This window comes from Cariama cristata, unplaced genomic scaffold, assembly GCF_000690535.1.
Source record: "Cariama cristata isolate BGI_N322 unplaced genomic scaffold, ASM69053v1 scaffold7705, whole genome shotgun sequence".
NCBI lineage: Eukaryota > Metazoa > Chordata > Aves > Cariamiformes > Cariamidae > Cariama > Cariama cristata.
This window is the reverse complement of record NW_009616913.1, coordinates 15,810-33,968: the sequence shown is the minus strand read 5'-3', so window position 1 is coordinate 33,968 and position 18,159 is coordinate 15,810. Positions and strand designations below refer to the sequence as shown.

Here is an 18,159-nt window from a genome sequence, read left to right as displayed (position 1 = left end):
GGGAAAGAAGGTAGTTTTCTTCAGGCTTGGCCCCTCACACTACCACTTCTAGTTAGCTGCCTTGGATAGGGAGTAGGAAACGCACATCGGTTATGATTTCTGTTCCTGCTGTGTTTCAGCCCGGAGGCCTCCCACCGAAGTGAGGTTGCTGATTTAGGAGTGTAGTTGCTATATATCTCTTCTTCAAGTAGTAAAAAGATCTCTCCAGAGAGCGATTTGGATTGTAGGTGTGTTGAACCATTTTTGGGGTTATTCAGAGAAAACACACTAAAGCCTGGGGCTTCACTGAAACACTTGAAGCTGGATAGAAGAAATCTGGACTCTGGATCTTGAGGAGACCCCAGATCGCCCTGACTCTGGCTTGGAGCCAGTGTAAAAGTAAATTTTGCCCAGAGCCCACCCAGGTCCAGGCATGTGTCTACTACAGGCCTTTGGATGATCCCACATTTCTGACTTGTTCTGCAGCCTCTTGTGAAGGGAGGAGGGCATGTCCCTGCAGCTCCAACTCCTCCCAGAGCAGACCTCTGTAAGAAGCCCTACAACTGCTGATGAAGGGCAAGGAGAACAGCCCTGTGCTCTCTGTATGTCCAGAGCAAAAGCTGCTGCTCCTCTCTGTCAGCATGGTACTTGGATGTGGCCCTGAGATAACGATGAGACTGAGATAAGGATAATGGTGCAGTGTATCAGCAGAGACGGGTTGGATGCATGGGTGGCAGAGGCATTAACCTCTCTTATAACGTTTTACAAGGGCCTCATGGCTCAAATTTTTTAAGGTCTGCTGGATACGTGTTTGTTTTTATCCACTATAAGCCAGCGCAATGAGCCGAGCTGTGGTGACACAACTCAGCTCTACCTGAGTGCCCCTGACATGACGACACAGAGCAGGGAAAAATAAATAAAAGAAACTTTCCAGTTCATTGCTTGTTCTCAGCATCCTGCCACCCTTGTGCCCCCTCCTTGGCAGAAAGATGATGTCAGAGCAGTTAGGGCATAGCTAAGTCCCAACAAAAGAAAACCAGCTTTTGTGTCAAGGCATGGTGATCCTTTCTTGCCCCCTTTCAACCTCCTGTGAATGTTGGGACCAGCCTTTAGCTGTCCCGCACTGGGCTGGGTGACTCATTCCCCTGGTATGAATGGGTACCTTGTACAGGCGTCCGCAGAGACCGTCAGTGTTCGGCCGCGGGGGGAGAGTGTGGGGCTGGGGAGTGAAAGCCTCAGATTGTGAGTTTAGATTAAAGCCCGGTCTGCAGATAAAACCCAGCTGTCCGTCCATCACAGCTGTTGAATCCCAACAGGAGTGAAAGAGGAAGCCTGAGTGTTTGTGTCTGTGTCGTTTTACTCCTGCAAAGGGACTTGGAAATACCTAGCAAAGAAGGGTGCATAGTGGGAGCGTAACCCTCGTGCAACAAAAGGCATTCATCTGTGCTGTGTAGGTCAGCTTGCTGTGTCCAAGTCTTCGCTGTCCTTCTTTGTGCCAGGGAGAGATGGTTTGATGTCCAGTTGTAGGAAGCTGTTTACTTCGTCCCTTGGGAACAGCTGTTTCTTAATGTCAGCCATAAAACAGAAAATGGGAGATAATTTGTTTGTTCTCTCCCGGGGAGGCCTGCTCTTACAGGGACTTTGCATGAGGTCCTTGTTATGGCTGGAACTGGTGTCTCTTCAGCTTTATCTACAGAAAGATAAATTTAATAGCCGTCATAGAACAGCCTGGATCTGTAAAGAAACTGCTCATTGCTGACCAGGAGCAAGGCAGGGGCTGGGTGTCAGGACAGGGGTTCTCCCTGAAAAGCTCTCCTTGACCCTAAAGAGGAAGTGGCCACATTACCCTCTGTCTGCAGACCTGCCCAGTCCTTTCAATCTACTATACGTGTTCCTCCTCATAGGTTTGGCTTCCTTTCCCGTTGGTGTATAGGAACACTGCTCCCAACGAGTTTTCTGTACTGTCCATTTGATTCTCCTTGTGGTAAGCAGGGCACATCCCTTTCCATTTCACTGCTGTTAAGCCCTTTTAAGAAATAGTCATGTTCTCCTCTTAGTCCTCTAAGAGGTCTTCTCACTTTGGTTTTGAGATACTGAGCTTTTCCCTCTAGATCCTAGTTCAGCAGAACATATAGTCACAGTCCTGACTGCAAATTGGTGCTAAAGTCCATCCGCTTCAGTAGTGCCCTTCAGCCTGTGGTTGAGCCCCACAGAAGTGACTGGGAACATAAGTCTGTGGTTTTTGCTTATGCTTAGCTGGTCTGCTATATCCTTGGTGAAATGGGACCTTTGTTGCTTTATGGAATTATCATTATAGCATATATTGCTCCTTAATAACTTGGTGAAATGCCCTAAACAATATCAAAACAAGCAAAAGTTTCCAATTTTTTTGTATTGATGTCAGAATCGGATGTTTTCTGTGATATTGAGTGTAGTCATCGGGTTACCCAGCAAGCACTTCCTTTTGTCCAGTGATCTCATCTCAGTTGACTGCACTTTTCCTTCTTAACATCCCTCTGGCTCTGTGAGTTAAACTCACACTTGCTTCATCATGTCTTCAGTTATCCTGTTGTTTGGTGTTTGGGGCTTTGTTTTGTTTTTTTAACCTGTGGGATTGTTCCTTTCCTACCCTATTGAGGTCTTAGTCCCAGCCCCTGGCTTTGAACACTGCTGCAGAAAAACATTGATGAAGAGAGAGTCACGCATTTTACCAGCTAATGAATAGCTGGCTCCCGGCATCTCCTTGCATTCTGTTCTAATGTCCTGCTTTTCCTGTTATTTTACAGTACTTCATATTGTTGCTGTGCATCTTTCTCTTGGAGATCATTGCTGGAATCCTGGCCTATATCTACTACCAGCAGGTGAGTGGACATTAGTCCTTAGAGACTCCAACCAGGGAGAGAAAACAGCTGGTTATCATCTCATTTCTCCAGCCAAAATTGAGCTTGGAGGCTTGGGACCTAGGGTCTGGTTGTGGTTCCCCCTTCCACATGTCTGTACTCGCTCCCCTCCCCATACTGAAGGCCTTGGATTATTTACTGGTTTTGACAAAGTGGCAGTGGTTACTCTAGGGAGGCTGCTCAGCCTTGCTGCTCGGCTCCTTCCCATGGGTCACCTTTGTGCGCTGTTTTTCTGCAGAGCCTTGGAGAATACAATTTTTGAGGCTGTGTTAGATCTAGGAGCTCTCCTAATGCCCTTCAAGGCATAGGGCAAGCAACTTGAGATCACATTAGTGCAACTTGGTATATGCAGGACCTAGGAAGAGTTCCTGCTGTGTCCAGCAAGCTAGCTGGCATACTTTTGAACTGGCAAAGATGGTCCAGCTGAGAGGTCCTTTCAGGTCAAGAAGATTTTGAGAGCTTTATTTAACCAGTCCAGCCGAGGGGCTGGAGAAGAGCACAGGCTCCCAACAGCTGCAGTTCTAGCTTGGTATTTTTGCAGTTTTAGAGAGTGGAGGCTTAAGTCATTGCTTTGTTTTCAAAGGGAGTTTAACCACCAAGGCACAGACAGCCTGCGAAGTTGCTCTTGTGTCTGGGAATTGATTGGAAATGGCAAATTAGGATTGTTGTCATGTGGCTGTCTGAAAAGCAGCTGGACATCCCATCTTGTCGGCTTCACTGCTGGGATTCCTTGCCATTCCTTTTTCTCTTGGGCCTTCTGTGCTTTCCCTCACTAAGATGGGCACCCTTGGGTTGTGAGGAGCCAAAGGACCATACTGTCTCCTGCCAGGAGGGATCAGTGGTATGAGTGTGCGTATTTAACAGGGAAAGATCAAGCCTGGAGGGCATGGCAGGAAGCCACGGTCCATCCATCCATCCATGCAAAGGGCACGATGTTCATATGTGACAATGGATGAAGAGGAGCTGATCCTTAAGTTGGAATAAGGGACAACATATTCAGAGCTGTACCCTTGAGTTCTTTCAATCACTTGAGGGCATCTCTGATCAATAGCTGCACTTCCCCTTGCCCGCTGGCTGACAAATCCCCCTTCTTTCCTGGTTGCAAGCTGCTTTCTCTGTTTGCCGCTGTTTTTATTTCAGCCCTTGCTTTGATGTTGAAGGCTTGTGCGTGTGTGCCTAAACTGTTTCTTTTGTTATCTCTGTTCCATGCTGCAGTTCTTCCCCGTGAGCGCGCAGGTAACTGCTTTTCTCCCAAGTAATGATTCTGCTAATGGACTCTCCTCTTTAGTTGCCTCTGATGCCTTCCAGCTGCTGCACTTTTTCCTTTCCTTTTATTACACTAAGTCCTTTGCACTTCTGTAGAGCTTCCCAGCCCAGGATCTCAAAGCATTTTGCAAATATTAATGAGTGAAGCCTCATATCATCTCTGTGAGGTAGGTGTTGTCCCCATTTGACACATGGGGTTGGAAAAAATGGTCTTTCAAAGAGAGAATAAACTGCAGACTGTATTTTGCGTTCAGCATAACCAGATGTTTGACCTCTCATTTACTACTTACTGTGTAGAATAAAAGGTCTATGGAGGGGCTACCCACCTGTTTTATTCATTGACCCCATCTAAAATGCGTGTTGACATTGTTTATTGGTATAGGAAACTTAGAATTTCCCAGGTGTTGGACTAAAGCAATGTTGCTGTATGAACCAGGATGACAAAAAAAGAAAAGATGCAGCTCTTTGGCACTTTTTGACTGTCACCTGGATGGGTGAGAAGAATTCATTTAGATGAAAAGAGCCTCCACAGGAATAAATCACCTGAACATGCCAGTGATTTATGATGATGCTTTCAGAAGTGATGTCCTTGCAAAATCAGACTTCGTCTCTTGTGTCACTGTTACTGAGAAAGGTCTTGCAGTACTTTTTGCAATCGCACACTTAATTCTGTCCTGTAGCATCCTTTTTGATGGCAATACAAGAGCTGTTCAGACTACATGGCTGCAGTCCAGCATGCCCAGGGCTCTGATTTCTTCCTGCTCCTGAACAGAGTGATTTGGTTTTTTTAGTATTTTGGCACAGACTTCAGAGGGAGAAGAGTGCACGTTATCTCATAGGCATATTCGTATTTACGCGGGCACAGTTTTATATTCTCTTTCAATGCAGGCATGCCTTGGCAATCTTACATATTCAAGGTGAGGACCCATATGGTGATGTGTAACACAGGCTGAAATTTGGTCCTGAATCACGTCCTTCCAGTTATTAAAATGGAGGCATGATCTGTAATCAGTTGGAAATAAGCCTGTCCAGTCCAACCTTGGAGGATGGTCTTGAAGGAAGCCGTAGCTTCCACTAGACTCCCTGCTTTCCTCTTGGAGCAATGAAACGTATGCAGGGCTCTGCGTCACTCTGCGGGGTGAGTTTGCCTTGTGATTTTTTTTCCCACTTGTCTCTTCCATTCAGCTGAGCATGGAGCTGAAGCAGAATCTGAAGAACACCATGACCCAGAAGTACCAGCAGGAAGGAGAAGAGAGTGTTACCAGCGCAGTAGACAAACTGCAGCAGGAGGTAGGTATCTCTAGAGGCAGGGAGAACTAATGCAACTGCAGGGCTTAAAATCGAACACACAGCAGGCATCGTGGGCTCTTGACATCCAGCATCCAGGTGTTTCTTCTGTATGCTGAGTGTATGTTCTGCTGCTTCTGCTGCAAGACAAGGCTGGGTGGGCTGCAGGGCCTGGGCCATGCAACCAGCAGAATTTCGTGGTGTGATCTCTGACTTGCATGCCCGGTAGCACTGGGGAAACAACATCTGAATTGCTCCCAGGGTGAACTGGAGCTGCCAAGTCACTAAGACAGCTGGTTTTACTTCCCACTACAAAGCTTTGGAGAAATTGCTGACGTTTTTCGTTAAGCTCCTCAGTGCCCTAGAGAGCAAGTCGTAATGAAAGAGCAGCCTTCCTGCCGCTGTTGCTAGCTGTGCCTGGCTCAGGTTGTTCAGGTTAGGGCTGCCGCAGTTCTGACAGGCTTTCCCACAGAAAGGACCCTTGTGCACAGGCACTTTCAAAGCATGGGGCCTGCTATACACATACTTGCCATAGCAGGTGCATTTGCGATGGTAACTGGTAATTAAACTTACCCTGTTATCACCATGAACCCTCTCCAGTCCAGTGGTTAAGAGCTGAGGCAGCTACAGGTACACTCTGCTTATAGTAACCAAAAGTCACAGCTGCCGAAAGATGGATGAAGCTGATATTTAATGGCCATTCTAGGGAATCGTAACACAAAAATCACTAATAATTATAGTAGCCATTAAAAAAAAAAGCCAGTGTTATAGCTGGAGTTTCTGTGCAAAGGAGGGTGAAGCCCAGGGCTTGGCGTGGGAGGCTGGAGGGAGAAGGAGGTTGCGGTGCTTGCAGGCTCAGCCTTTGCTCTGTGTGCATGCAGTTCAAGTGCTGCGGGAGCAACAACTACACAGACTGGGCTGACAGCCAGTGGATCAAATCTCCAGAGGCCAATGGACGGAAAGTCCCAGACAGCTGCTGTAAGACGATAACTGACCTCTGTGGCCGAAGAGACCACCCTTCCAACATCTACAAGGAGGTAAAGAGCAAACAAGGCTTCAGAGCCGCCTGTCACAAGTATGTAAAGGAGGTGGGCAGGGAGTGAGGGTGTTGGGTTATTGCTGCAAACTGTCGGTAGGCATCGAAGTCAGTAGGGTTCATTAGAAAGCAGAATTCATTTCTCTAGGGGAGCATTCAGCCACCTAGGCTATTATTTTATATGTAGATATAGAGAAAAATAATAAATCATATTTGTTACTACAGAGTATGCTAGTGATAGGGGACAGTGGGAGAGGTTGTTGGTTCTGGCAAGAGACTTGGATGTGAGCCCTACATTTGACACGGCTTCCTGTTGTTGGAATTACTCAGCGAGGTGCAAATGAAGATACTTCTGGTCCTTGACTGAGGTAGTGGGGTTTCACCTACAGCGTGAAGAAACAGCATAAGGGAAGAAAGAGGGCCCTGTAGCAGTCAGATTAGGCCAGTTCCAGTGGGCTGCAGTTTGGGCTGAAAAGAAGGCTGGAGTTGAGATAGAGGGGCTTGTCTCTTTTCCGGAAGCAGCAAATTGAATCCCAGACTAGCTGAGTAAGTAAACAGTTAGCTCTCAGACCATATATTAATGCAGTTTGCATTAGACTGGTAAAAGTTCTTGCATTTATTTTGGCACCCTCCAGTCCTGTCACCTGGCTTTAACTGGCTCTCTGTGGGGTAGTGTAGTCCTTTTTGTTCATCAGCAGAACCAGCACCTTGGCTCTCTTGAGCCTGAGGAGGAGTTTTTTCCTTGTTCCCATCGCCCTAACAGTTAAGGAGGGCTGTGGATGGAGAGGTGGCCCCTTCAGAGCAGGTATTTCTTCTCACCTCTGTGCTTTGAGCAGGACTCAGAAGAGGAGTGTGAATAACATCTGCATTAAGCCAAGCAACTCAAACAGCTAAAAGGAAACCAACCATCTGTCTTTGTGGAATGAATAGGGAGATGAAGCCTGGTCTTTCTGATCTACCAAAGCCCCTCTTATGTCCAGCTGCTTGCCTGGGTTTTGCTCTTCAGGAGGAAGGCTTTCCCATAAGGTTTGTGCCTTCCAGGCAAGACCCAACGAGGAAGTACAGAAAAGAGTCCAAGGGCTGATGAGATGTTTCTGAGAGTGGAAGCCCAGAACCATTTGAGGGGCAGGGCTGGCAATTCCCATCTTCTCTCCTTGCTGTGTGAAGCTGGAGGCGGCTGCCCAGCTGCATTCAGAGAGGCCCTGTAGGCTACCAAATGTATTGGGCTAGCTCTAGAGGAGAAAAAGCTGTAAGGGCAGGTTTGGATCCACAGTCAGATGCTGCATATCATGATAGGAGGTCTTGGTCACTGTGCAGAAAGGATTTTAGTGACTTTAGGGAAGAAAAAGGTAGAAAAGGGCCAGCTCAGGGAACAGGAGTAACTGCTTCGTATCAGGGCAGCATGGGCTGACTCTAAAACCTAATACTGGCATGGGAGAAGTGAGGCCTTTGCCATCCCTCCCTGGAGGGGTGCATGCTCGCTCCTTCCCTCGGCCTGCCTGCGAGTAGGTGTCTGTGCTCCCTGTAAACTCCTGGGGCAGGACGGCCCCCAGCACCCTTGGGGCACAGCTGTAGCCTACACAATAAATCCCCCTGATGTTACCATGGAAAACCTGCCTCAATAGATTAAACATTTTAATTATTTAAAGGGAACTCTTCCAAAAAACAAAAAGTGAAACAGAAACGAACAGAGAATGCTCTTACTGATTTATTTTTGCCTTATGACAACAAAATCTTGGGCCTGAAATAGGGAAGGAAAGGTCACGCTGCCAGCTAAGGATGGAGTTGCAAGGCAGAGGCAGGCAGAGCCTGGCTTTCCCGGTTTATACTGAAACTCATTGCTGTCATAAATAGCAGTGGGGAAGAATTTACTCTTACAAGGCTCCTGTCAGGGTAGAGTTCTTGTTACTGGATCCACTCTGCAGCATTTCCTTGGCCTTTTGGCCTGACGGGAGTAAATACCCTCTCCAGGGATGGGTGAGGCAATGGGTGAGGGAACTTTTCTCCATGTATCTCAGAGAAAAATGGCCCGTACTTCTGTGTGATGTGGCCAATGGTTCTGTGTTTCTCCTGCTTGGCTAGCAGCTGCCTTGAGTTTCTTTCAGACGGTTCCTGAGCCGGTAGGTCCAGAGCACCACAAAATATGATGCAGTTTACATCATCTGTGTAGCTTTTCCAGTGATGTCAGGGGAAGAGATTGCTCACAGACACCACTTTTTATAGTGTTGCTTTCAAGGGTCGCTGCCATTGGATTAAAATGAGCAAGAGGTTAAAATGCAGCTGATTTTCCATGTCTCTCCTTTCACCCTGCAGAGTGGTTGCATTACCAAGCTGGAAAACTTCATTCAAGAGCATCTGAAAATTATCGGGGCAGTGGGGATCAGCGTTGCTTGCGTGCAGGTAAAAGGGCTGAGTGGAGTTTTGGGGTGCTGGGCAGAAGTTAAAGGAACCCCTGGGCTGAGGGATGGAAAAAAAATTGGATGTTTTAAGCTCTTTCCTGCCTGGCAAGGAGAAGTTGCCAGGTACTTTGGGGACCTGAGGATTCACTACCTCCAAAGCAAAAGTCTCTTCTGCTGATCTGTAAAATTTGCTGGTGAAGGGGTGAAGGCAACTGGGCGAGGCGGAGAGATTTCTGCTCCAGGGCTGTGGGAAAGGCAGTGCCAGCCATGGCAGGTGGTTTGGTGGCCTGAGAGAGACCTCTTGTGGGAACGAAGAGCCAGGCTGGAGGAGTTTCCAACCCTGGCTCATTAGGATTATTTTAAGTCATCCAGAGTTTCTCTTGGCTGTGGCATATTGGGAGAGAGTGACGAATAAAGGGGTAGGATATCGATGCCCCCCACTCCCATTTTAGAGGGGAGGGCACTGGATATTCTATTCTTCCAGATGCAGATGTCTCTGGGAGTTCCTCATTGTCCCCTTTGTTCTGGCAAGTAGCCAGATTACACCCCAGAGAAGCTGCTGGTGCTTAGTTATGAGAATTAGCACAGATGATGTTCTCTCCTGCTGTTTATTGCAAGCTGGAGTGTGGTATCCCCAGGCAGGAGCTAGCTGCCGCTCCAGTCTGGGTCCATACTGTTAGTTTGCAAGCTTCTGCCTCCACTGCATCCATTTTGTTTTCTCATGCATTTCTCTGTTCTCTTTACACCCTGTAGATCTTTGGGATGATTTTCACCTGCTGCTTGTACAAGAGTTTAAAGCCCGAACCATATTAATAGCTGTGGGAACTCTGTCGCTCCCCCTCTGCCACTTCCCTTAGCGCCTGCCAACCTGACCACTCTCCACCACCACCGCAGAAGTGTCTGTAACCCGAGGACTTGGCTCTGTTAAATACAATTAATTAATGCCTCTTGAACCATGCACCGCCTTACCTGCTCCATTGGGGGAAAGTCACCCTCGTTGTGTACAAGGCAGCCAGGAGTTCAGCAAGTCCTCTTCATTGTCGAGAAACAAAAGAGCTGTGGATCTTCTGCTGGAAGCTTTAGCGAAACAGTCCTTTGATATAATTACAAAGCAAGATTTATCCAGGGCCATTTCTCTTGAGCCAACGTGAAGGTATCGGGATGCTATACAAGAACCATAGTTTGCTGTCTGAGAAGTGGCTCAGCAGCACCAGGCATTCACTGTGAGGACAGATGATGTTTCTGCGCCGAGCTGGAGCCAGAGCTGAGTCTCTCATACCTGGAAGATTTCTCTCCTCTCTCCCACGTGTGCACCGATGTTCCAGCACAGCTGTTCTCTGCCTCTGAGGATGCCTGCCTGGTTGCCTGGGGCAGGAGCTACTCTCCCTGCTGATCAGGAGCACAACTTGGTGCAGTTGAAATCTTGTCATGACTCTGACGTTGCCAAGACATGGGTGCCTTAGGATTTCTCAGCAATCCTTCCTCCTCTTGCTTGGAGCTTCCCCCAACACAGTGCCATTAGGAGCCACAAGACGCCTTTTGCAATTCTGGAGTAAAGATGACAGACTACTTTCTAATTCTTTTGGATCTGGTCTGTTTTATTGAGTGGCTTCCAGTGTGAGTGAGAAAACTTTGTTTCCTCCTACCTATCCCCTGCGGAGGTTTGGTGAAGAACTGATCTGTTTGTGGAGCTGGCCTATCTTGCTACCCTTTGGCCTGTTCGGTTAGCGGAAATACCTTTTCCCATCTCTTACATGTTGAGAGAAGCCCTTGGCTTGATTTTTCTAATTAAAACCTCCAGGCTTGTCTCTCTTGGGCAGGAAATGAATGTATGCAAATGTTTTATCAGCCTCTGAAGAGCTCATTAATCAGCTGAGAGTTTTCTGGCTTTAATGAGATCTGGAAGCTCACTTTGCTGGTTACTGCCAAGAAGTCAGGAGAGTCAGCTTCAACCAGTTGCCCCAGTGCACTTGGTAAATTGGTAGTGCTGGGTTAACTGTCTGTTTGCTGCAGAGGAGTAGGTTTTAATTAAATATTCTCTCAGCAATGGGATCCGGGATACATACAGGGCATAGACATCACTGCTGCCATCATGATGCCAACAGGGTCTTGGCCTGAATTCAAAGGATCTTGTGTGCCTCTTGTCTTGTTCTCACCTTCCTGGTAGGCCTGTTATACCCGTGAAGCAGAAAGGGCTGTGGCGTTTTGGTGTTTCTAAGCAGTAAAGACAAGCCCTTTATAAACAAACAAATTTATTCCCTCTCCTGGCCTTTTAGTGGTGCTGGCTGAGCGAGCCCTGTCCCTTGGCAGCAGACAGTTAACAGCAGCAAAATCATCCAGGCCCCTAAAGGGTCTTGCAGCATCATGGGGTTTTTAGTTCACAGAGCAGAAATCTTGGACTGGTGCTAAAGGGTGACAGGTTAAAATTCAGAGCAGGTCAGTCTGAAACTCCCCCCATCAACATCAGCCCTGTGAAATAATCCTTAACTAATGCAGAAAGAGAGGTGGAGGAACTGAGGTGTATCCTTGGTTCCACAGCAGTAGCAAAGAGGGGAAAGAAATCTCAATTATTGTGTAATGATCTAAAGGAGAAATCTCTAAATTATTTCTTGTTTTATAATCAAGTTCCTGACAAGTATTGACTACTAACTAAGAGGAAAATATTGAGCATGTTGCTTGAAGCAATATTTCTAGTTTCTTAAGCATATCTTCACAGCTGCCTTCGCCCGTTCCCTTCAAACCTATTGTACAGGGTTGGGAGAGGCCAGGCAGAATGAGATAGAAACAGTAAGTTGGCTTGTGTCCATTGAGTTGTTTTATACTTTTTCTCTGTGTAATAATATTCATTGCTTTTTTCGTTTGGTGTTTTTTTTTAACCCAGTTTAAGTTGCTGGCCAATAGAAAAAATAAAGCTTTAAGATTCTGTACTTACTCTGTGTGCAAAATTGCAGGGGTACGGTGAGCCGGATGGGTTGTATGGATTCCTCAGATCCTGCTGCTGAGGAGCCAGTTCCTCAGGAAGCAGCTGGTCTGAGGGGCCAGGCTGAGAAGGAATCACAGAGTCGTTTAGGTTGGAAGGGACCTTGAAGAACCCAGCACTGCCAAGACCACCATTAAACCGTGACCCTAAGGAAGCTGGGGAAGAATCTGGCTCACCTCACTGACCTTGCCAACCTGGTTGTGATCTGCTGCCAACTGCTCCTCCGTGTGTGGCGCCCTGAGAGCTGAAGCTACAGAACCTCAGGGTACCAGGTATTGCTCGCCAGCCATGGTCTGTGCCCGGCGGTGTGCGCGGCAGACCCCAGCATTGCTCCAGGGTCTGTGGTACACCTCACCGCGCTCACTGGGGTGCTTGGGGACCTCTCCTGGCCTTGGCACACAGGCTGTGCTTTCTCGTCACGTGCAGAGCACTGAGGCAGCGGAACAGGGCCTTTGCCATCCGGTACCTTGCATTCACCTTGCTGGCCCAGCTGCTGCCTGTGGCTACCAGTCAGGGCTGCTTAAGAAGAGCAGTTGAGGGTAGGAATTGGCTCAGGGCTCGGCTCTGCTCGCCTACACCCTGTTTCCACTCACCTCAAAGCTAGAGGAAATCTTTTCCCTTTCCATCTTGACCCTAAGGACATAGGTGGGCTGCTGCAGTGGGGCTGCCTCTCCCGACCGCTGTGTGGGTGCTGGGTGCCGAGTGTTTGCTCTATGTCCTGTAAAGCAGCCACCTTGCATCACAGACAGGTTCAGAAAGAGGGAGCAGATGTGTGCCCCTTTTTTTTTTATTACCCTTTGGCATTTAAGCTTCCAAATGACACATTACAAGTTTCAGATAAGCCGATAGCGGACTGGATGGAAAAACGCCTGGCTGCAGCTGAGGGACGTGGCCGCTCGGTGGCTCTCAGAGCTTGGAACAATGCGCTCTGAATTCAGCTCCTGTAATTCAAGTGAGTCTTAATTCAAGCTGCTTTGGCTCTGTGGGCAGCAGGGCCACGGTGTCACCGAGCCCCAGGGAAGCGCGGTACAGGTCACGCTGGTGTTCTCTCACCTGGAAGGGAAGGTCGCTCCTTCCAGCCCCGGCAACGTGCCTCATTTTCATGCAAGACTGAGGTTGAGGGCTCGGCCTGGCCTGCGTTCGGTTCAAGAGCAGGGACTTTTGCTAAAAAAACCCCACAACTGTGTTGGCGTATGCCGAGGAGGCAGACCTGGGTGGCTCAGGAGCGGCAAGATGAGCCAGCACGACTGCTACCGTACCTGTGGGGACTGCTGTGGGGCAGGCAGATGGGGTCCTGAGATGCATGGGGTAAGGTGGGGATGTCCATTTATGAGACCTTGTCCCAAGCCCTGTGTGCAGCTCTGGCCGCCGGTCTTCAGGAGCGGTGAGTGTGAACGAAGAAAGGAGGGCTTGTCCTGGAGGGCTTTTTACCGAGGTGGGCCAGGCCGGGCTCCTGCGCACATGCTTGCGGCGGGGGCACAGAAGATGGTGTGGATGGCTCCATGTTAACAGCATCCCCCCCAGACAGCCACCGGACCACCTCAGCTGTTCCGCCATGGCAGAAAGAGAAATGCCCCCGATTCCCCTCCTCGTGCCTCGTCCCATTTCCCTCTGTGTCGTCAGGGGTGCGGTGTAGCACCAGTCGTCCTTTCCCACCCTCAAAGGGAAATTAGCCCCCCTTCTGCAAGACTGTCATGGGGTGGTGTCTGGGAAGTCTGTAGCACAGCGTCTTTCAGCAAGAAGCAATCGCTTAAAAGCAATTTCTCGTTTGAATTGATTTCTTCTGCAGTGTCTGTGATCAGGGTGCAATTACCGTCCTGCGGCATCCCCACGGGCCGCACAGCCTCAGGTCTCTGGGTGCTGCTGCCTCTCTCGAGGTGGGAACACGGATTTCTTCCCCTCCAAACATGGTAATTTGGGCTGCGCTAATTGCCCTTCACAGCAATTAGCTCTGCGGGTGGTCTGCTCCCTTGGGGTGCCCGGGTGGTGAGTACAATTTGCTCAGGAATAAAAGGGAAAACAGATGCAGCAGTAAATAGTTTTTGCGAGGGTCCAGCTCTGGGGCAGTTGCTCTCTTCCTGCAGTTTCAAACAGTGAGTACCACACAGCTGCTCGCTCGCACCCTCCCCGGTGGGATGGGGAGGAGAATTGGAAAAAAGGGAAAATGACAGTTTAGTAATTAAAATAAAATATAATAATAGTAATAGTAGTGAAAAGGGAGATAACAAAAAGAGAGGAGTAAAACCCAAGACAGACAAGTGATGCACAATACAATTGCTCCCCACCTGCTGACCGATGCCCAGCCCGTCCCCGGGCAGCGATCGGCCCCTCCTGGCCAACTCCCCCCAGCGGCCCCTCCCAGCCAACTCCCCCCAGTTTCTATACTGGCCATGACGCTCTGTGGTATGGAATATCCCTTTGACTGGTTGGGGTCAGCTGTCCTGGCTGTGCTCCCTCCCAGCTCCTTGTGCGCCTCCTTGTTGGCAAAGCTTGGGAAACAAAAAAATCCTTGACTTGGAGTAAGCATTACTTGGCAACAACTAAAACATCAATGTGGTATCAACATTATTCTCACACTAAACCCATAACACAGCACTGCACCATCTCCTAGGGAGAAAATTAACTCTATCCCAGCTGAAACCAGGACGCAAGTATTTCATGCTCCCCCGCAGGGCTGCGTCTAACCCCAGGTGAGTTCACGAACATGCTCTTTCTGCTCCTGCCATTTATTTGGGAGGAATTTCCCCCTCAGGAAGGCCTTGGTGCCCCTTTCTTTCGCCATTTATAAAGCCTCCCTTGGTGGCGGTTACGATGTCCTTGTTTTCCTGCTAGGCTGGGCTGAGCAGGGCTGTGGCGGTGGAGGAGCGGAGCAGGCAGCGATACTCTGCTCCCTGGTGAGATACGACAAATACACCCTGCTTGGGCAGTGGCAAAGGGGAAAGCTCTCTGGGTGGCTGCGGTGAAACCTCCCCACGTGTCCACGTGTACGTGCGTGCCTGCACCCCTGGGAGAAGATGCCGAGTGCTCTGTGCTGCTCCTTATCCCACAGCAGCGAGCAGCGGCAAGGGATGCCTCAAGCAGTCGCTGAACTGTCTGCTGCATGTGAGCGGAGACCGACAGTTGCTCCTGGCACGGCTGGTTTTGCCGTGGGGGTCCTGGGCTGGCTCCTGTGCGGCTCTTTGGGCTGCTGGCCCCAGCAGGCTGCTTCTGCAGGAGGAACGCGTTTGCTTGCCGCTTCTCTGCACTGAAGCCCGGTCGGGAGGAGAGGTGGTGGTTGTGCCGGTGGCACCGGCCAACTGGCCAAGGAGGCAACAGGGAACAGATTCACATGGTGCGTTCAGAAAGGACAAATTCCTTGCAGGGAAGGGATGCGATGCTCTCAAATGAGCTCTAATCACATGAGCAGCAGGGATGCTGGGGCCCACTAAATCCACTCTGTGACTCATTCCGGCACAGCAGCTCATCAGGCACGCCGGGGTTTTCAAGTCCTCTTGCTCCCTGCGAAGGAGGCTGCTCCTCCTGCTTCCTCGGCTGCCCGCGTTACCGGAGACGCTGCTGCACGCGCTGAGGCCATCGGGAGCAGGAGCTCCCTTCTGATTACGGCTCCTGACTGCAGAAAAGGAGCTGCTGAGCATCAGGCATTTCCAGCTTCATTTTTTTCAAGTAATGAACTGTCTTGCTGACAAGGGAAGAGCAGTTTCTGCCTACACAGAGTGTAAAGAGAGCCCCGGGTCCCAGCAGGGCCTGATCCTGCCGACGGCTGCTGTGTGTCCCCCCCAAGCACTGGGACAGCAAAACCCAACCTTCCCCCCTTGCAGTCGCAGAGGTGGCTTCGATGGCTGCAGCACGGGTGTCTGGCAGCGACGGGGGGGAGTGCTGGGAGCCACTTGCACCCCTCCGTGCTTAGAGGCCAACCCAAACCAGGCATTGACCCCGGGGTGCAGGGGATGGGGAGTGACAATTCACAACTTTGACCATGTGTGTGTACATATAGCTGTATCTAGTTATCTTTTCCTGCCGTGCTGGAGGATTTCCACTGCCTGCAGGAACTTTGATGGATGAGGTTTACATTTCTTCTTTTGCTCAGAAATGCTGGAACCCCTTTCCCTCCGAAATCTGCCATGATAGAAAGGTGCTCGGTCCTTCCAGAGTCACGGTCCCCTCTCCCTTCCTACGGAGCGATGCCCTGTCTCCTGGGGGGGATCACCCTACGTGCCAGCAGTCACAGCCTCAGCCTCCCCTCTTCTAAAGGGCTCCCCAGCCCTGAATTAGCCAGGGACCAGGGTCACCGCAAACGGCTTTCTCGTTAACCTAGCAGTGCCGCGTGAACCTTCGGCTGCCTCCCACTGCCTGTAAATAAATCAACATCTGCCTAAGAGCACCTCCGGGATGGCAGGAGCCAGCTGCCTGCAGCGGTGCACGGCCATCGTCCTCGGGAGGATGCTGGGCAACACCAGAAAGATTGAAGCCACTTGCTTTATTTTACACGAGAAACCGAGACAAGTGTTTCATCCATGCTCGTACGACAAGTGCATGATGGATGGCGGGGGACCCATGGCACGAGGGTGGCTGTGCGGAGAGCTGCCCGCACCGGTCAGTAACATGCTCCACTCATAGCACCTATTTTAAGTATTGACAAAGCCTCCGCTTTCCTGGGAGCGCTGCCTGTTTAATCGTCCTTTAACCCTCCCAAGCAATCTTCACTGACTAGCTGTTTCCCACGCTTTGATTTCTTGCTGCCCACTCTGGCCTGCAGCGTTAAGCAATGATGGGCCGAGATGTGAGGCACCAGGCTCAGGTTTGGGGCACTGGGACTTCAGCCGCTCCCTGCGCTCCGGGCAGATGTCAGCTCCTTCCCCCCCAGACCCAAATAACAGCTGACGTCACTACAAAATGACACCTGAAGGCACGTCCCTCCGTGCCCAGCTCTTACGGCTCCTCTCTTGCACGTTATTCCTCTGTTATATGTTGAGCAGCGTCAGGTACTATTTTATATTTATCTAAATTAAATCTTGTCCCATTTAAATGTGCCCAACACGCTGAGCTATCCCAGGCTAATTCACATTTTTGTCCTTGCGTTTTCCATCCCTCCTCCTCCCTCGATCCACAAATGGGATCAATGTTATAATTTATTTCCTTTCCCTCCTTTCTTCCTCTCCCACCGCTCTCTTCCAGGACTTTAATGAAAGTTTTTAATAGCAGCCAGTTGAAGGCTGCCCTGCTCTTGCCTTTGCTGACGGCCTCGTGCTCTGCGGCTGGGCTCGTGAATGATTCAGTTGTCGGGGCGCTACCTGGCAGCTGTGCCAGAATGACTCCAACAAAACAGCTCTGAGGTTTGTCCAAGCTTCCATGTTGAACAATCCTGACCCTCAGAAGGAGTGGAGCCTTCAATCATCAAACAGCAAAGGCGGCTGAATATGTATTAAATGTGGTTTTCAACCAAAAAAACCCCAAACCCAAACAAATGTTATTCAAAAGCATTTTCCAGCTCACTTTTACCATAGCTAATGGCACTGGATGGGGCTATTAAAATCACAGGCCCGACAAATGTGGGCTCTTGGTGCCCTTTTCACCACAAACCCAACGCTGCCTTCTGGAAGCGAAGGGCGTTTAAACGAAGGCGGGCGAGAGGAGGCAGGAGGTCAGCAGCAGAGGTGGGGGTAAGGTGCTGAGCAGGGATTACAGGAGCTTGGTGTTGCCTTCCCAGTTTCCCTGGAGGTTTGAGGACACCTCTTGCATTGTCGAGGTTTTTGGCAGAGCTCACTGACCCCTTTAGCGAAGTGACCTGATATTCAGGTGTTATCGGGGCTGGTGCTGGATGGGAGCGATGAGCACGCAGCGCTGCAGGCAAGTCCATCCTGCACCTGCGAGCCCGCTGCCAGAGGCTGCTAAGCACGGTGGACTAATTAATTCCTATCGGTGTTTCTTTTTTCCCCTCTAATCGTATTCCCTCTCCTTGTCCTCTTAGATTGAAAACTCCCTTTTTAGTGTCTGTACCAGCCATGCCAAGCTCCACGCAGCCCCAGTTGCAGCTGCACCACTTAAGTTCTACCTGTCATCTAAGGAACAATAAAAATATTGCTCCAAAGGAGTTATGACGCTATGAAACTGTGAACTCTGGTGGCACCCCTGTTCTGAAGCCACCAACGGGAAACGCAAGTCGGTGTCGAAATGCAGCCTCTGGTTTAGCATCAGCAATTTTTTTGAGTTTTGCATAGCCTGGATCTTTAAGTAAATTCGATTTTGCTCTTGCAGTCAGAGGTTTCTGAAATGTGACTGCAAATAACTTCTGCTCTCCACGCACCACTGGAG

The 18,159-nt window shown here is 49.7% G+C and overlaps 1 protein-coding gene across 1 annotated transcript in view; it reads left to right on the top strand.

The window, feature by feature from the left end:
* The window catches only part of CD151 (CD151 molecule (Raph blood group)), a 19,373-nt gene extending 9,362 nt beyond the window's left edge, over positions 1-10,011 (top strand). The window contains exons 4-8 of the mRNA XM_009700324.1: positions 2,766-2,840; positions 5,331-5,435; positions 6,314-6,469; positions 8,782-8,868; positions 9,621-10,011. Of these exons, the coding sequence (XP_009698626.1) occupies positions 2,766-2,840; positions 5,331-5,435; positions 6,314-6,469; positions 8,782-8,868; positions 9,621-9,680 (483 nt within the window). The 3' untranslated portion in view covers positions 9,681-10,011. The remainder of the gene's footprint in view (positions 1-2,765; positions 2,841-5,330; positions 5,436-6,313; positions 6,470-8,781; positions 8,869-9,620) is intronic.
* Positions 10,012-18,159: the final 8,148 nt, after the last annotated feature.